Source organism: Microcebus murinus, chromosome 10, assembly GCF_040939455.1.
Source record: "Microcebus murinus isolate Inina chromosome 10, M.murinus_Inina_mat1.0, whole genome shotgun sequence".
Classification (NCBI taxonomy): Eukaryota; Metazoa; Chordata; class Mammalia; order Primates; family Cheirogaleidae; genus Microcebus; species Microcebus murinus.
In genome coordinates, this window is record NC_134113.1 from 38,846,993 (window position 1) to 38,866,041 (window position 19,049).

The 19,049-nt window shown below is 33.0% G+C and overlaps 1 protein-coding gene across 1 annotated transcript in view; it reads right to left on the minus strand.

Annotated features, from left to right (window-relative positions):
• Positions 1-7,933: 7,933 nt before the first annotated feature.
• The window catches only part of LOC142873353 (neuron navigator 3-like), a 572,217-nt gene continuing 561,101 nt past the window's right edge, over positions 7,934-19,049 (minus strand). The window contains exon 7 of the mRNA XM_076007151.1: positions 7,934-11,169. Within this exon, the coding sequence (XP_075863266.1) occupies positions 11,082-11,169 (88 nt within the window). The 3' untranslated portion in view covers positions 7,934-11,081. The remainder of the gene's footprint in view (positions 11,170-19,049) is intronic.

Consider the following 19,049-nt stretch of genomic DNA (forward strand, 5'->3'; position numbering starts at 1 on the left):
CATACATTAGGACATAGAGTTGGAGAGAAATACAGTCCCCCCAAAATCAAAGCCTATTCTGCCGGGCATATTGTTAAGAGGAACATGATGGCATCCCATTGAATTCATCATCACTCCATTACATTAATCTCAAAAGTTATCTGTGATATTTCTTGTTCTATAATGAAACTAATATTAGTAATTACTATAAATATAATTACACCAACTGGTATTTAATTGAAGGTCATTTATCTAAATTATTATTATTACTTTAATTTTTTTGGAGATGGGATCTCACTCTGTTGCCCAGGCTGGTGTGCAGTGGCATAATCATTACTGTATACTCAAAATCCTGGGCTCAAGCGATTCTGTACTCTACCTCACCCTTCCAAGTAGCTGTGAGTACAGGTACCTGCCACTTTGCGTGGCTAATTTTTAAAAAATTTTGTGGAGATGGAGGTCTCACTATATTGTCTAGGCTGGTCTCCGACTCCTGGCCTCAAGTAATCCTCCCATCTTAGCCTCCCAAAGTGCTGGGATTACAGCCATGAACCACCATACCTGGCCTTAACTAAGTTATTTTACAACAATCCAATGAAGTGGAAAGAGCTCATATTTCTAATTCACATTTGTGGAAACCAAAGCTTAGTGAGCATAAACAACTCATTCAATGGTGTATAACTAATGAGGACTGGGTGGTGGAGCTAGGTTTCAACACATTGTGTGACTCTAGAGATCAAACTCTATAACTATATTGGAATTTCTAACATTCTAAGTTTTAACACAGTGATTCTCAAACTGTAATGTGCACACATGGGTCATCAGAGGATCCAACTGAATGTACATTGTGACTCAGCAGGCCTGGAGTGGGCCCTGAGATTCTGCATTCCTAACAAGCTTCCAGATGATGCTATGCTTTGAGTAGCAAGGGTTGAACGGTCTAACAGATAATGAAAACTGTTGACATTTTCAGTTTTAAAGGGTTGTTTCTTATGACAGTACATACCCAAATTGGCTAACTTCATTAAATGTTCCACAGCTATGCAATATTAACATTTTTCACTCTTTGAACTTTCAGAACCTTGGCCAGCTCTGAGTTCACCTGGATGTTTAGCAGTTTGTGGCAAAAAATCACTAAAAACAAAACATGCCCATGAGGTTTTCCTTTTTCTCATCATCTTAGCCACGTGTTTAGTGAGTATATACTGTGTGTCTGCAACTAGGTTAAGAAACCAGGAGACTCCTATCGGAGCTTTGGTAGGGTTGAGAGGAGAAGGTAGAAAAGAACTAGTCAGGACTCTTTTTAAGTGGCTGATGGATAAGAAAAATAGGAAAGAGTACTCCTTCCTTAGAAAAGAGAAAACAGGCTGAAGATATTAACTAGATACACTGCTATAGAAGTTCAAGTACAGAAGAGGAATTTCAGCATCACTACATTCAACAATGAATGAGAGGAACATCCACATCCAACCTACAGTAATGGTCATAGCAAACAGCTGTCAAATTCTCATGTGAGTACACACATACAAGATACTTCTCTAAGCTCAGCTCGAAATCTCTCCCCAGACTGTCTCTATATAGCAGCAATGAGGTGTTTCAGATTTCATTAAGAGGGCAAATCATAGGTCGTTGTGCATCAGGAAGGCATTGAAATAATAAGAGGCTTTCTGGACTGCTCACAAGAAAGGGTGCACAACAATAGCAGCTGAAACGGCAGCATCTGTGGCTTTTACAGAGTAGGTGCGGCCCCCAAATTCTAGTTTCTGCCATTTATATATTCAGTAATAAGTAGCCTAGTCCCAATGACACATTTCTGAATGTTGATATTGTTGCTTCTCAGTATAGGGAAAAGAACAGACATATAATGCACATATTTAAAGGTATTCCTGAAATGGATTTGTACCTTGCATTTTCATGGACTATCTCTGCTTACAGTCCTGCCTCTTGTGGCTGGTCCCCAAATAGCAATTTTCTTTCACTATCTCTCTTCTGCTCTTTCTTCTTCCACCTCCACACTCACCACTGCCAATGCCACCATAACCAAATAATATTATTCATCCACTGCTTACTTTATTCCAAATACTTTATAAGATCTTTATACATGGTGTCTCATTTAAATCCATAATAATCTCTAATATACTTATGATTTTTCTTGTTAGAAATGAGGAAATAGAAGCTTAGTAAGATAAAGTACCTTTTCCTCAATCACACATATATAGTAAAACTCAGAAAACACAAAATAAAAATTGGAACTTAGGTTTATCTGACTTGAAAATTTGGAGGCTTTTCACTATCTTTTTTCCATGTGTTTGCTGCATGCCCAGAAATTCTGCTGGCATGGCTTTCCAGAAAGCCACATACTTGTCAAACAGTGAAGTTAACTGGGTAACCCCCTGTTTTCCTTCCTCCTCAGGGAGCAGAATATAAATGGAGAGAACATCACACAGACACTTTCTACTCAGTAAACTATAGACTATCTTCTTCAGCATCCTAGTTGCACCCATTGCTCTTATTTGATGTGAGAATGGATATTAATGATTATAAAACATGTAAATTCATGGAGTTAATGTTCAGTTATCTCATCTTGCAAATAAATAATATTGATGACTTGTGATCAATCTAGTTCTTTAGAACTAGATTGAACTTTAGACAATCTAGTTCTAAAATTAATACATTGAAGTAAATGTGGCAGTCACAACAAGCATATGGAAACTATAGAGAAGAACAATTTTCCATGGAACTTCACTTATTTTTAGAGCTTAGCACCATGATGCCAACAGTACTATCAGCCTGAGAAAGGGTATAGGAACCATCCTCAAACTGTTCATTTATTTTTCCTCACTGAATAGTACATTGCTTTGATTGAAGCAACATAGCTTTTAACTCAGAAATATAGAAAATGACAAAAATGATGACAACAGCATCCTTCTTGCTAAAATATTCCCAGCATAGCAAGCATTGTGCTCAGTGACATAGATGGCCCCAGCTAACCATAGGATACCGTAAGCATCACAGATTATTGCAAAAAGAAGAAAACAATTAAGCTATGTGGCCATGGCAACTGGTTTGATAAATAATTAAGACTATCATTTGATAATGACATACCACAATATCTTTAAAATATTTTGAAAAGTTGAAAAAAAAGTAAGATTCTAATCCAAATATGCCTGGTTACTAAAGGGCTCCTTGTGCACTTCATCACACTGCCTTGCATAAATGATTGCATGTGTAACACCTCAGTCATCAATTTTATAATGGCTCAACAGAAACATGGGATGGTGTTGTAAGGGATCTTGGAGGCCCTGTCCATTCTGAAACTTATATCGTACCATTTGCAATGTTATAGTGCCACTTTGTGGAGTGTTGTGAAATGCGGGGAAGCTTACATTCATCGGCCAGTTGCAAAACAGTATGCAACCTTTGTACAGGCATATTTAATCTGTGGACACTACTATGTGTGCATATGTACATAAACAAAAACATATACATCCACATCTATATAGTCATATCTCCTGATATATGTACCTAGTTATGTAGGTCATGAAAATCCCTAACATCTTAGAAATTATGATGTTGACATTACATTTTAGGCTTCTGTGAGTGTTAAGTAATAAAGCTAAAAAGTCACAGTAAAGCACCTAATAGCATCACCAGTCAAGTAATATGATAACTAAAACACATTTGCATTGGCTTGAAAATTTAAAATTTCAGTTCTTTGACTTTCCAGTTATTTCAGAGTAATTAGAAAAAATGGAGAAAGTCCTTAAGAGCTAGACACCTGTGTTTTAGCCGACAATGAGCTGCCCAAATTGCTTGACTAATGCAAAATTCTCATTAACGTTTATTGTTTTATAATGTTGAATTAAAATGTTGCTAAATCCTTAGCATCAATTTTACTAATGCTATTTTGAGTATAAATAAAATCAAAAGCTCCCCTACCAGAAGAAACTTGATCAGAATACAGAAGAGAAAGAAACCCTGCTCTTTAGGACATGTACAGGTATAATGTAAGAATCACATGTGAGAAAAGGTAAAAAGATGGCAGTATTCCCTCAAGCGTTGTGGTATGTTTCTTGGCAACATGTAAAAACACCTCTCCACTAAGGGACTCTGTGAAACAATACATGTTGATCGATCATAATTCAGAAAATGGATTCCAAATAAAGGGATATAATCTTAATATTATACCACTTAGCATTGTTCAGATTTATTACACAGGTTTTGTAAAACAAGGATAATTTCTTAAGATAATTTGCTTCAGACATGCAAGCACATGTCCTAATGAACCATGGCATGATTTTTACAAGATCTCATTTCCAGTGAACAGGTATTTGGTTTTCTTTAGAGCATGTATTTATCTAGAGTACTCTTAAAGGGTGCCTAGACAAATGGATAAATGCTGGCATCAGAATGTATTATTCATTGACAGTTTCTGAATGGCAGGTCATCAGGAGAAGAAACTGAAGGACCCTCAAAAGAAATGCTTTACAAACGATGTTATCTTCATTTCACAACTTGTTCTGAGAGATTTGCTCTCACATTCCACTTCAGCATAATGGTGAGATGGCATTGCATTCTATTGTAACATTTCTATTTCAGCCTTCTCGGCAAATGATAATCTATTACAATGTGCTCTGATATTTTAATTCATTCGGTGAAATGGTAAAATGAACAATTTTTTTGAATTGCATTACTATTAAAATTACATTAGATATATCTTTTGAAGTACAATCTGTGATTCTCTACTGATTTCCTTTCCTTATTCATTTTCAAATAAGCCAATTATTTTTTACAAATCATACATCTGAAAAGCTACTATGCTTTCAACAGTTTTTTTCCTAAATAAAAAAGTGAAATTGTTTTCATTGTGAATAAACCTTTATTATCAATTACAAATTCTATAGATTCCTGAACTGATTTATGATTCATCTCCTCAGACTCATTAAAGAATGTAGAAAGTATATTTCCACTTAGAAGCATTCAAGGAGCACATTACAGATAATTTGGTTCATCCTTCAAATAAAATATCTTAATTTATTAATTTAAAATATATTAATTTCAATGTTCCAATTTTGAACAACTAAAGAGGAATAGCAATTAGAATTAGGACATTCAAGTTAGTATATTCTGAATTCTGTCCTTATAATACTGTAAACTTTGAAAATTCTTGTTTAATTTTCACCTTGCTTGGTCATACCCAAGATATGTATACAAATTAGTTTATGATACAGATCAACTTGTCAGCAGATGGAATCTTATATTTTTATGTACGTTATTGCTAGAACTATAAATCTTCGTGTCAAAGATTCAAACATTTTTATCAAAATATGTATTATTTGAATACAGAATAAATTATAAATTATTTTATATGTAACATTTATTATTGTTTTATTTGCTGTTATAATTTAAGATACTATTTTGGAAATATAAAATAGCATGGCATAATGATTAATTCAGAAACATTAATATTGGATGTATTGATGTAACATTGTAACTTCATGTTTAATAGCAAATTCTATATTGTATGTAAAACAAATTACAGATGGCTGCTTCATATGATGCAATTTAAGCTTAAGTTACAGCTTATTGGCAGTTTATAGACATTTAATGCCTAGATTTGATGTATAATATTATAAATATTTTTCAATGTGAGATCACACACTTTAAATGTTTTGGAATTTTTACTTAGTTGGAATTAAATGTAATGGCTAATTCACCAGGAAAACTCTTGTATTTGGCTGTAAATATGTGACCTAAGGAAATCTGCTTTGTATGATCGAAGACTGTGTATTACATGCATCTGTCTCCACCTTGTGGTTATTCCAAATATTGCTACTTTCTAATTTTCACTGCTTCTTAGACATCCATAGGAGAGGTTGGGTGGCCATGGAAAAATGTTAATGCTTATCTACCTTTGAATTTTTATTTTTAGAGACAGAAATGAAGTAAAAGAAAAGATTTTCACATTATAGAACAATCATATAGATATATTATGATATCCCATTTCTAACATTTCTAAGTCTCTGCCAACATTATTAGTAATTTCTTGAAAAATATGTAACTGTGGTATAACGTAGCTTAATGAAATACTTCGGCAGTCCATTGAATGTATCTCTATCTATTTCTTTATCTCTTTTCTATTATTTTCTCTTTTTTTTGAGGCAGAGTCTCACTCTGTTGTCTAGGCTGCAGGGCAGTGGTGTGATCACAGCTCACTGTAATTTCCAATTCCTGTGCTCAAGCGATCCTCCTGCCTCAGCCTCCCAAGTAGCTGGGACTACAGGTGCCTACCACCATACTTGGCTAATTTTTTTTTGAAATTTTTTTGTAGAGACAGGGTCTCACTGTGTTGTCCAGGCTGGTCTTGAACTCCTGGCCTCAAGCGATCCTCCTGCCTCAGCCTCCGAAAGTGCTAGGATTACAGGTATGAGCCACTGCATCCAACCAACATATCTCTATTTCTAAGCTTATTAGCTTCCTCTAGAAATTTCATACCATGTACAGGAAGGATTAGCCTAAACTCATATAACACTTTCTAAAAAAGTTACAGAACAAAGAGAAATGTATTTCTGATAAGCAGTGTCATTTCCCTTTTCCCCAAGAAGTGTCTTTAGTAATATTTCTTATACCTTGAATTAAATATATTATAATATTTTATATTTTAAAGACAAACTCTTAACTTCCAAATACACAGTTTTAAAATTTTTCATTCTATTCAAGAGCTGGGGATATTGCAAGGATCAAGGCACACTGCTCTGCTCTCAGGGGTTTACAGTCTACCCAATTTTGCTTTCATTGGAGAGTGAGATTTTCACAAAAGAGTGTCTAAGTCATAGATCACATCTGTCAATTCATATCCAAGTAAGAGAAAGTTGTCTAATCATTCACCTATCTGAAATGATTTGCAATTATTTAATCCAAACAAAAGTGTTCCTACTTGGTTGAACTATTAAAACCAAACTTGCCAACCATTCTACTAACTAAATATCTGTACCCCTTTTTAACTTCAAGTGTTATTGGGGAGCTTAATACTATGAAGAGAAGTTTAAAGTTCTATTGATATGAAAACTGTGATTTCCTCATGGTTCAGGTGTAAACTTCATGCCCTCTGCCCTGTCATGCAGTGACAGGCAGCAATACAGAGTCTCTGAGTTTAAATGTACATTTTGCATATCACAGAGAACTGGGTGGCATATACTTCATTTATAATATGCCTTTAACATATAATCTCACTAATTGTCCTTTCTTCCTAATGTTTTTTTATATTTATATTATGCACTATTTTAAGAAAAGAAAACAAATATGAATAATATATCTTTGGGGGAAAACCAAGGTCATACTATTCCAAGGACCTGCTGCTTGCAAAGATAAATCATAATTATGTTTCAACTTTTGACGCTTCAACCTTAACCGCCCAAAACACTTATGATACTTACATTAACTGAAGCTAAGAATTCAAATAAATTCAACATAGTTTTATGATTTCAGGATAAATTTTTATAAAACTTAAAAAGGCATAAGAAAATACTAATTATATGCTCCTGGGAGGAACTGTTTTTAAGAGACAGATTTAATACTTGGGTATATAATTAACTACTTTAAAATTAATGAGTTTATTTGCTTAAAATGTTCTTTAAATAAGAAAACTAGAAATCAGGAGGGGGCAGCTAGGAAACATAATGGAACTTCACTGCTAACATTTCTATCCCCAAAGCTGTTACTCTGCTCAAATATTAGACTTAGCATGTAATTCACAAGACTCGTGTTAGACTTGTGCCATAATGATGTAATAGGTGAAAACTTACCCTTTTCATTTCCATTTGCATAATTTGGAGGCTTGTTTTTGTCAATGCTGTTAAAGCTCTGACTTCTCCTATTTAAATTAGAGGCTCCCTGGACCTTGCTGCTGCTGCCTGCAGCTGGCACCCTAGAGGGCCCTGGAAGCCTGAAATAGTATAAGAAGAATTACATCATTATTGTACATCATGGAAAGGTAAAAAGCAGGGTTCTGAGCAAGGAAGAGTAAATAAGAAAATTACAATATGTGATGTTCTAAAATCTATTTAGCAGAAGATGGTGGTTTAAGTGACTAATAGCTAAACACAAGGTTGGAGATCTTCAGAAAAATCTTCTTTCACTTTGTAATAAACATGCTCCCAAAGAGTAGCAATAATGTAAAATAATCAAAATAATCTTTAACTTAAAAGTTATACTTACCCCACCCCCGATGAAGAGAATTTTGCCTTATAATTAATGTAGTAATTACATGAAAAGTAAAGAAGACAATAACACTTAACTTTAATATGTTCTCAGCATATTAATAAACAACTCACAGTTGTTGTTACAGTGTTCTTTTCAATGTATGGGGCATTTGTTTTTACAAATAAAGGTGGCTATAGTCTAAGTCAGCTCATATAGCAATTACAAGCTTTAATAAGAATAAAGCTATGGAAAAATTGAAAACAGCAAATGCTTATTGATTATCTAAGCTAATTACTACTCTAATTAAAACATGGTGCTGGGACCTAGAACATGAGTTAAATTATATTTGACTGGTCTGCCTCAACAAAAAACTCTCTCATTTTCTTGCCAAAAATAAGTACCTGTTTATCTCCCAAGTGCAACCAACTGACCACAGAGGAGATATGACAAGAAAGAATGCAGATCTCAAAAGAAAATTGCTGTTAGCTGAATGACAATTTAAAATATACCTACAGTGACAGCATCTTCAGCTAGTCTTTGTGTATAAAAAACAGGTCATGAGGAAATATACACAGGCTATCTTACAATAGAGGCAGTCTGACAGGAGGTCCAATAACCTACAGTTATTTTATTGGATTATAATTAAATATAAATTTGCATCATTTATTTCACTGTTTAAGCAATATCTACATTAAAATTTCAATTATCAATTATTTAATGAGCTGTGTCTAAAATGTACAATTATGAGATTTTGATTTTATACTAACACACATGTATAATAAACTAAATCCACATACATGAAAAACTAGAAATTAAGAACTAATATTGACATTCTAATATCATTTAGAAAAACATGATATTAAAGGTTGCCAAGAGCTTTGCTAGTATTTGCTGTCACCATATGAATGTCACTAGGTACTACTGTGAAAAATTTTATTTGAAAAGAAAAACAAACAAAAACAATCTAGAATCTATAAATACAGTACTGAATATTTTTTGAAGTTCTCTTGTATAAAAATTTTAAATAAAAGATTGTTTATATCTGGTACATTGGTGCCCAATATATTAAAATTTCACAATTCAGTTGTTAATAAAATTTTAACTCACCTTTATAATACTATTTGATTATATTATTTCCATAGATTATTAGGAAATCAAACCCTTCGAAAATATAATGCTTTTATAATAGTAACAGGCATTGCAAAATGGAATGAACATCAGGAAAAAACAAATACCAGCTTAAAATCAAAAGTGTTGATTTTTCAGAACAGTTAATAGTTTCAAAATGTTGACTGTTTCAGAGTTTAAATACATATGGCTAATAAACAGTCCCTTCATCTACTTTGCTAATTAGAGGTTTTGTCATACACAAGATTAGAATCTTTTCCAAATGATTCCAGCATTTAACTTTTGCTCAAATGAATCTACAAGGGTTTGTAAGTATAGCACAATAACCACAGACACTAGGAATTTAAAGTACCAGTGATTGCATTCTGCAGACAGAACTCAATGAATTAATTTGGCCAAATATCCCAATCATAATACATCTCAACACTATTCATGTCGACATAACCATAGACAGAAAATTCATTCCAAACTCAATGTATAAACAAATTCTGTCACAAAACCTGCCCTGCTTGCAATGAAAACTGACCCGTTTCTAGAAAGCAATTAAAATACATTTTAGTCTTTACTGTGACCCATAAAGCCAAGTGATCTTCAGTCCTCAGAAGAACAAATTAAAAGAAATTAAAAAATTGCATTTGCTCTTCTCATTATCCTAATTTGACAGGCAGCCAGAGCCTCCAGATCATTCATCAAAGTAATAAAAGGGAAATGAGATGAAGCAAAGGGAGAGAGAAAGAGAGAGAGGTTCTATTAAAACAAAGTACTTAAAATATATTTTACATGCCCAAGTCTTAGAAGGAGTAATAAAAAAAAAATGCTCATTTGTTCATTATACATGGCAGGTCACTGTTCCTTACATGTTGTAATTTAGATCATTTATTTTTAGTTTTTAATTAAATACTTTCTTAAATTTGTCTCTCCAGAATCTTTGCAACTACTATGAAAATGAATATAACTTAGAAAACCAAGGCAAGGGAAAAGGCACCTACCTCAATTCAAAGCATCAGAAGTAGTCCTTGTGGTCAAGCATTGTATAATATGATTCATTAATGGAACAATGACTAATAAACAACCACTGGATACTTCCCCAGTGAGTGAGATGGCACACAGAATTCACATTCTAATCAGAGGTGCAAAATACTTTTGCTGTGCCTTCACTTAGCTCTTGCAGGATACCATCATGGCTTCAGCAACTTAGCACTTTTTTTAAAAAAATCCAATCTTTCAACATATTTTTTATGTATCAATATTTTCCAAAAAGTATGTAACGCTTTTATTATAACAGACTATCTTTAAAACACATATGTCATAAATAAGCAAAATTTTAAACTATTATAGATAGAAAAACAGTCCATGCTGACCTGGTACTAACTTCCCCACCAAAATATACCAATGTTTCTCAATTCTGCTTTAAAATGTACAATAATTAATGCATGCCCATCTCAGAAAGTAAATGCTTACTGTATAACTTCCAGATTATATGACCTGGAAAGAATGGGGCCTTCAAATTAATTTTTTTTTCTTTATTTGTACTAATCCTAGAACCTAGACTTCAGTCCAGTCATATCACTATGTATAACTAGACTAAAAGCAAGCCAAAATCCATTTAATTATCTAACACAAACATGCTCATCCCTGAGGCTATGTATGGAAATCTGCCTGGGAAAACTCAATGTTCTAAACTTCTCATTCGGAAGTGGGTCATGTAAAAAAAATTTAGATAGGACAAAATATCATGGGTATTTACTTGAATATCACTAAGAAGCAATAAATTAGAGAATATTAACTGACCTAGTAGGCTTTTTCTGACTGGTTGCAATTCCACTGTGATTAGACTGAGTTGCATATCTGGCTGCCAGACTGTATGAGGAGAAACAGAGAAATTGAATTAAAGAGATTCTTTGAACATGGAAAGAAAGTACAAACTTACGAGAAAACTATGAGTTAATGAAATGCAATTGGAACACATATAAACATGTATAAAGAACAAATTAATTAGAAAATTATGGTAATGCAACATATACAACATGACCTTCGATTATGAATGCACTATGAAATAATACCGTGCACCCCTCATAATAATAGGTGTTATCATTGACTTTAAATTATGGCTCTGTGACATTAATATTTTAAAAATAGTGTTATTTCACCTTATAAAAAATTTAGTATTTGAAAACGACTGAGTGAAAGTCATTGTCTCTCCAGAATCTTTGTGACTGCTATGTGACTACTAAGTGAAACTTTATATGATTGAAAGATCTTTCTTAAAACGTTAAAATGAAAAAGAAGAGTATGACATGAGAGTCAATTTCTTCAGCAAACTTCCCTAATTATTTTTTAATCTAAATATTATTTTGGAAGCCAAGTGATTAAAAAATCTGGTTTCTAGCTAATGAGTTATTGCTGGTCTTTAGTACTAGATTTTTTTCAAGTGAAAATAAAAGATGTTTTGTCTAAAGAAAAATCTATATAAAAATTGAAATTCAAGTGGCATTAAATTCTTCAAAACAAACAAGAACTATGAATGACAACTTTTGGGCATTGGTAAATCATATTTCTTAATAACTTTTTAAATTAAAATATTTATTCATTGGCACACAAGAAAGCAATTTTTAAACAAGTTTTGAAGAGCAATACTTTGTAAACAAAATGAAAATTTGTATATTAAGTTAAACTCATTTCTGGGTTACCTAAGAGTTCTGGAATCAGTGTTTTGAAGGATACAGTTAGACCCAATAGACCCAGGACATGTTTACACACCCTGTAATGGTCATAGGTTGATGCCTGAGTGGAGAACCACTTCTCAGGTGAATTGTGATGACTCTACATGAACCCAGTTGCTGTGCATGCACAGTGTCCAAGGCCTCCAAAGAAACAAGAACAACATGGGGGTGTTGGAATCACTTGGAACTCTGCTGCAGTTGAAGCAATTGCTTTGCTGCTAAGCAGCAGGTATTTTAGTAAAGGAAATGATTACTTAGGATGATGATGTGTTTGTTTCCTAAGTTAACTCTTACTACACTGAGCCAGTCTATGGTGAGAACATGCTGGTTCTTAAAACTACCTGTCTCAAGGAGAATATACCCTGCTATGGAGGGGGCTTTTCAGGTTCACAGACCACTTATTTTTCACATTTGGCATGTGATATATTATCTGCATATAATACATTTTGTAGTCTAACTACACTGGTCATTGAGACAACTGTCCACAACTGGCCAACCTCCCTCAGAAACAACAATCTCAGGGAATAATTTAGAAATAAAAACCAAACTCTCTTAATGCCATGAGATAGTAATTTAAGTTAAATTAAAAAATAAAAGCACCCAAGATGAAGAAAAATCTCTTGTGAACTTTTCAGTCTACTTGGGAATCCAAGAGTAAGCAAACTATTAATACTTACCACTATGTCTATGCTATACTCTCCTATACTATCTAACTTGACACAAATATTAGTGATAGAGATGACAATGAAACAATATAGTTCTTATTAGGGAGCTAAAGCCCCTTATTGATTTTTCCTCATGATTTTAAAGAGTTGGCATATTATAATTTCTAGTGTAGAATCAGAAAACCAACAACAACAAACTCCAGAGAAGTTGAGTGGTTTAGCCAAAATCAGTTTTGCTTTCTGATTCATGTGTATTTTCTTACTCATTATATAAGAATACTTTACTTGCTGCCTATATATTTATACCAAACTCTCACTTTAATCTCTTAAAAGTTAGCTTCTGCCCTGCTTTCTTTGCACTTGTGAAGCTGTTATGCCCCAGAACACAAGAATTTTCATCAGTTCTCGTGATGTTCTAAAGTCTTTGTATTTGACCAATTTGGTCCCACAACTTTTTGAATTTTTCCCTTTCATAGACTGTCATTCTAGTAGGCTCACCTGATTCATCTACCATCGTTCTTGTCCATTTGCTCTTTCATTTACTAGGTCGTCTTCTTATTCCCATCTCTTAATAGCATTATTTTTTTTCTAAGAGTATACACTCTTTTCCCAAACACTTTTTAACATCGTTTACTTAGTAATAATTTCTTTCCTACTAAATTTTCCACTGCAATTCTACCCTCTAGAACTTTACCCTCTAGAATGTTTTATATTCCCAACCGCCAATATCAACTGAAAAAAAGACTTGTCTATTTACATAATCTTCACGTTTACACACCAAACTTACCATTTTCTTTCTTTTATCCTCCCAGTCCTAATCAATTCCTTCCTTTGATTTCTTTTTTATGTCTATTCATAGGACCATTTTTTTTAATCCTGCGGGATTAAAGCCTTAATAGTTGACTCCTTGCTTTCTCCTTTCAATTATTGCAGAACAATCAACAACTAGTCATGCTGATTCAACCTCTACAAATCCATTGGCATCTATGTTCTCCTTCAATTTCCGTGTTTTATCACACTAATTCAAGCCTTCAACACTTTCCACAATACCTCTGGTCTAGAGGAATTCAAATGTTGTACTGTTTATCAAATTCATTCTCCAGAATGCAATATTAAAACCAGAAGGGAATATAAAATGCATCTAGGATTGTCTCCTGATACTATAAGTGAAGAAAGAAAAGGCCCAAAGAGATATAATAAATTTCCTAAAACATGCAGCTGACCAGTAAAATTCAAAGTAAAATTTGACATTCAAGGGCCTCCACAAAATATTCTTATGTTTCCACCTTTATGTTCTACTTTGTCACCCTATATATCTACCTAAGAGGAGTTCTTACCTCAATTATATTTGTGTATTATTCTGTGCTTTTACTCATACTATAATTCCTATGGGAATACTTCCTACCTGTACCTGTCATACCAAATTCTATCCATTTTTCAAGGACTATCTTAAATGACACCAACTCCATGCACCATTTCATCCTTTCTTAGACCCATATTACATTTCTATGCTTCCATAAATATTCTTGTACCCTTTTACATAACAAAAAAATTAATAAGCTACTTAAACCTTTTAAATAAGCTATTTTAACATAGGAAGTTTTCTCTATGGTAATCTTTTTAATTGAATTATTATAAAGTATAGAATAGTTTATCAGAAAATTTCCTTGAAAGTACACTTGAAACACTGTGCTCAATTTGACAAAATTAAAAGAGACTATGAATACTCTCAGATCATTTTTAGGGAATAAAATTCTCGGTGTTTTGTGATTCAATCAAATGTACAAGACTATCATAGATATTGAGCATTTGCCAACTTTCTCCTATTAAAAGAAAAAACTAATACATTTTGAAGACATACTATGTCATATCTCACCAAATCAATAGTAAATATAGTAACAGGGAGTGTATCCTTAACACAATTATTGACTGGGCAATAGAAACAATTTTTCAAGGAGCTATAGTCCAGAAATAGAACAATAAAAACACACACAATGAATTACTCAACTGGACAAATGACGCAGGTCATTTAACTTATAAATTGCAAGAAAAAATTATGGAGGGAAAACCTATAGAGTATTATAAGAACTTACAACCAATTGTAATATAGATAGTCTTATTTGGATCCTGACCCAATAAACAACTGTTAAAATTTATGAGACAATTGGGAAAACTTTAACACCTGGATATTAAATTAAACTAATTAATTTATATTAATTTTTAAAGTGTGATAATTATTTTGAATTGTGAATATTTTAAAAAGAAATTTTATCTTTCAGAGACATATCTTTAATCTTTTTTATAAAATGAGACTGATAGTTGATTCAAAATAATCAGTAGCGGGATTAGGGACCTGGAATGGTTGGATATAAATAAAATGAGGTACATTGTGAGTTTATATTAGTTGAATCTGATTAGTGGGTCTATGAGAAATTGGAATGGAATTTAGTATGTTAAAATATAAAAGGCAGGATAAGAACTGTTCTTATTTATTATCATTACTATTATTATTATCATTTAGAAAGTAATTATTCTGCCAGGTATAACTGCCACAAATGCTTAGTATATCAAAAATAATTAATATTATTTTTAGCAGGTTTATTCCATAAGAGTCTATTTTCTATTACTGAGGATGAAGAAAATATTATTTCATCAATTAACTCATTGGCCTTACCAATTTCATCATTTTTTCATGATCCCAGCTACTAACATACCATATTATACCAATTACATTTCTAATAGCAGGCTTACCAAAAAGCACTGGCTGTTGTTATATAAGTCTCTACCACTCCTAGATGTTTATAGACCAAGAAGTATGCACTCTTTAGAACAATAATTTATTTATTTATTTGTTTTTTGCAGGCTCTTTAGCTTCCATTGGAAACTCAATGAGTGAATCATTACATTGGCTCAATATCTAATATTTCTATAATATTGTGTAATGTTCAAGGTATTGTGTGTACATGTATGCATATATGTGTGTATGTATATGTGATTTAATTAGAAAGTTGTTAATTGTGGATCTGATTATAGTTTTGCTGCCAACCTGTTTCTATGTCCTTATTAATGACGCTTAAATGTCTGTTACCTCTCCCTGTTCTGTCTCTTCATCTGAAAAGAAGACAGGTAGATAGTAAGAGAGGCTTAGTTGAACATTAGTAATGTTATCCAAAAGTTAAGCCTAATTTAGGGTGAACAGCAATATTAAATCCTCAGTCTCAATATTATTCTTTTTTTCTCTTAATTTTTCTCTTTTAAACTCCCACATGATCAATCGCTCCCCATTTCTCATTACTTTTTTTGATCTAACTCAAAATCTTTCCTTCTCGATAGATTTTATTTTTCTTAACAACCTCTGTTGCCTATGCCTCCCTGGAGAGCAGAAAAGAATTTTTCCCCACAGTGCTCATAACTCCATTTCCCAAGTATCAAGTTTGTAACATATATGCAATAAAGCATGTGAGTAGGCACAGCTCACTTGTAGATTATTAGTCAGACAGACACAGGGAACATGTAGACACAGCTTTAGGCAAGTGTGGGTAAGTAGTCCTAGTCAGAAAACCAGTAAACTAAGGGTCTTCAGACATCTGGATTGAAGTTTGCATATATTATTTTTTCCTGAAATGTTGTCAAATGAGACTTCTAGTTAAAGACTGGGCAAAAATTATCAGAAACAAAAGCAGGAAAGAAGTAAATATTTTGATTTTGAGACTCACTGTGAGTCCTACTAAAAGAAGTAGTAGGACTGCTCATCTTTCTGATAAAGTGGAGCATCAAGGGGATGCTTTTTATTTTTCCTGAACATAGAAGGGAAGAGGAGAAAACTATACATAGTTATTTTTTTTAAGTATGGAACTAATCTGGTGTTTAAAACAAAGAAGTAAGCAAACTGCCAGAACTTCCCATTCCAGCTTCAGTATAAATTCCCATGTGGAATTATAATATCCATTTAATATAAGGAAGGAAAGCTTCTCACAGTAAACAGGTCTTAAATTGTGGTTATCCATTTTTACTAATCACTAGAGCCCCACTACTCCAAATGTGGTCTGTAGACCAAGAAGCCTGGCATCACCTGGGACTTGTTAGAAACACAGAATCTAAGATCCCACCCCAGAATTACAGAACCAGAATCTTCATTTTAACAAAATCTCCAGGTGATTCCTATGCATAATAAAATTGGAGAAGCTGTGCTCTACAGAATATCTACAGAAGTCTCCTTGGAAGGACAAAATGTGTAGTTTCCAAAGTCAAACAGCATAATCGAAACATCTCAAACTATGCCCCTTAGTACTCATCCTCCATCACAGTGATACTCTACATGTCAACACCCCCCTTCTTCTAGAAATCCTCATCTTGCTTAGCTTTCCTGACACAAGAGCCACATCTCCAGCTACTACTCCTACTTCCCAAATATAGGTCCACCCCCAAAATTTTACGTCATGCCCATGAATCCTTTTAAAATTGTAATCCTAAATATCAGTTAGTCTACTCCTCCCTTCCTTTTACATCAAATTTGTACTTTAAACTCTAGTCATTCCTAAACTTCAAAATCTCCTAATTATCTCCTTGATATCTTTTAGTCTATCAAGAATATATGGTAATTGATCAGGTTAAGTGTCTATCTCCTGAACAGATTATGTAGTTCTCCAAGGCAGGAATTATGTTATATTCATTTTGCTTTCTCAGTCCCTATTATGGGGTTGGTATATGTTCAATAACTAAATAATTGACATTTAATAGATGGGATTACCACGCTATGGCATGTTATATCTTCATCTTCTAAGCAATGGAAATTGTTTCAAGAATGGAATTATCAGAAGTATGTTAAAGGGGGGAACAGAAAGATACTAATTCAGGGGTCCTTAAACTTTTTAAACAGGGGGCCAGTTCACTGTCCCTCAGACTGTTGGAGGGCTGGACTATAGTTTTTTAAAAAAACTATGAACAAATTCCTATGCACACTGCACGTACCTTATTTTGAAGTAAAAAAACAAATGGGCAAAAACACCCACATGTGGCCCGCAGGCTATAGTTTGAGGACGCCTGCATTATTGCATCCTTATTAAGTGACATCAATTTATAATAATTTTCTTATTTATTCCTCACCATAGTCCTACAAAGGTGATACCATACACCTGACAAATATGAAAACAAAGCTTCACACAAATTATACATCTTGTAAATTACAGTGCTGAAATTCTGACTTAAATTTGTTAGATTTATAAGCTATATTCTGTTTTCTTATACCATATTGTATTCTTGTAAATTATCAATTGAAATATTTTCATTGCTCATTGGATTCATGAACATTTTCAAGATATTATGGTACTATCCTATAAACTATCATATTTTACAGCACAAATAAATCTACATTCAATAGATAGTATTTGGCATGCAGACAGATATTAATAACTTCCTTTAACAAGTCCCTTTACCTAGAAATCTATAATAAACAATCAAAATAATTTTAAAGATTAAAACAACTGTAGTATCTAAGCAACTATCCTCACAGTCTTCCAGGCAAACATTATCATTTAAATTTTTAAACAAAATTTTAGTCAGGGCTAAAAAATACGTCATAAATTATAAATAGCCATACCTATATCCATTACAGACATCACTAATCAAACACAGAACTTTTTTTTCTACTAAGCTATGTGTATGGTCACCTCACAATCCTTAGCTAGGATTCAAAAAGCCCTTATTATTCATGAGGAATTATAATGAAAGTTAAAACTTATTTCTATCTCTCCTCTATGCTTTCATCAACACATTGTTAAGAATATTTGAATAGTTATATACAGGATTTTAAAGAAAACTCTATCTCTATTTTAGTTATTATAACAGTGGACAGCAGAGTAAAAATATGTATATAAAATCTTATTCCTTAGTTTCAAACTGAAGAATCAAATTGGCCCTCCAACAAAATACACATAGGTTATTTTTAATAGAAATCACAAAAACAAAATACCCGAACCTCATTCAATGTATCAACTTTATCTCCTTTGGATCCTGTCAAGCTGCTTCCAAAAAATCTCAGCTGAGGCAGTTGATATTTGAATCATCTCAACTTATGTTTAATTATTGTGGTCATTTAAAATATTTTTCTTGTCTTATTCATTTATTCTAAAAATATTTTAACACCTACTGTATGTCCAGGTTAAGAACCTAGAGAGCTACATCAACTTGCTAAGGAATTTGGTCTTTATCCTAATTGCAGTGGGCAACTACCCAAAGATTAATTGTAGAATAAATAATAAATTCCAAGATTATATAGATCCTTCTCTCAGATATAAAAGGAGGAATTGAGGAAGGAATGAAGTTGGGAGATTTAATAAGACTGGAAACAGGG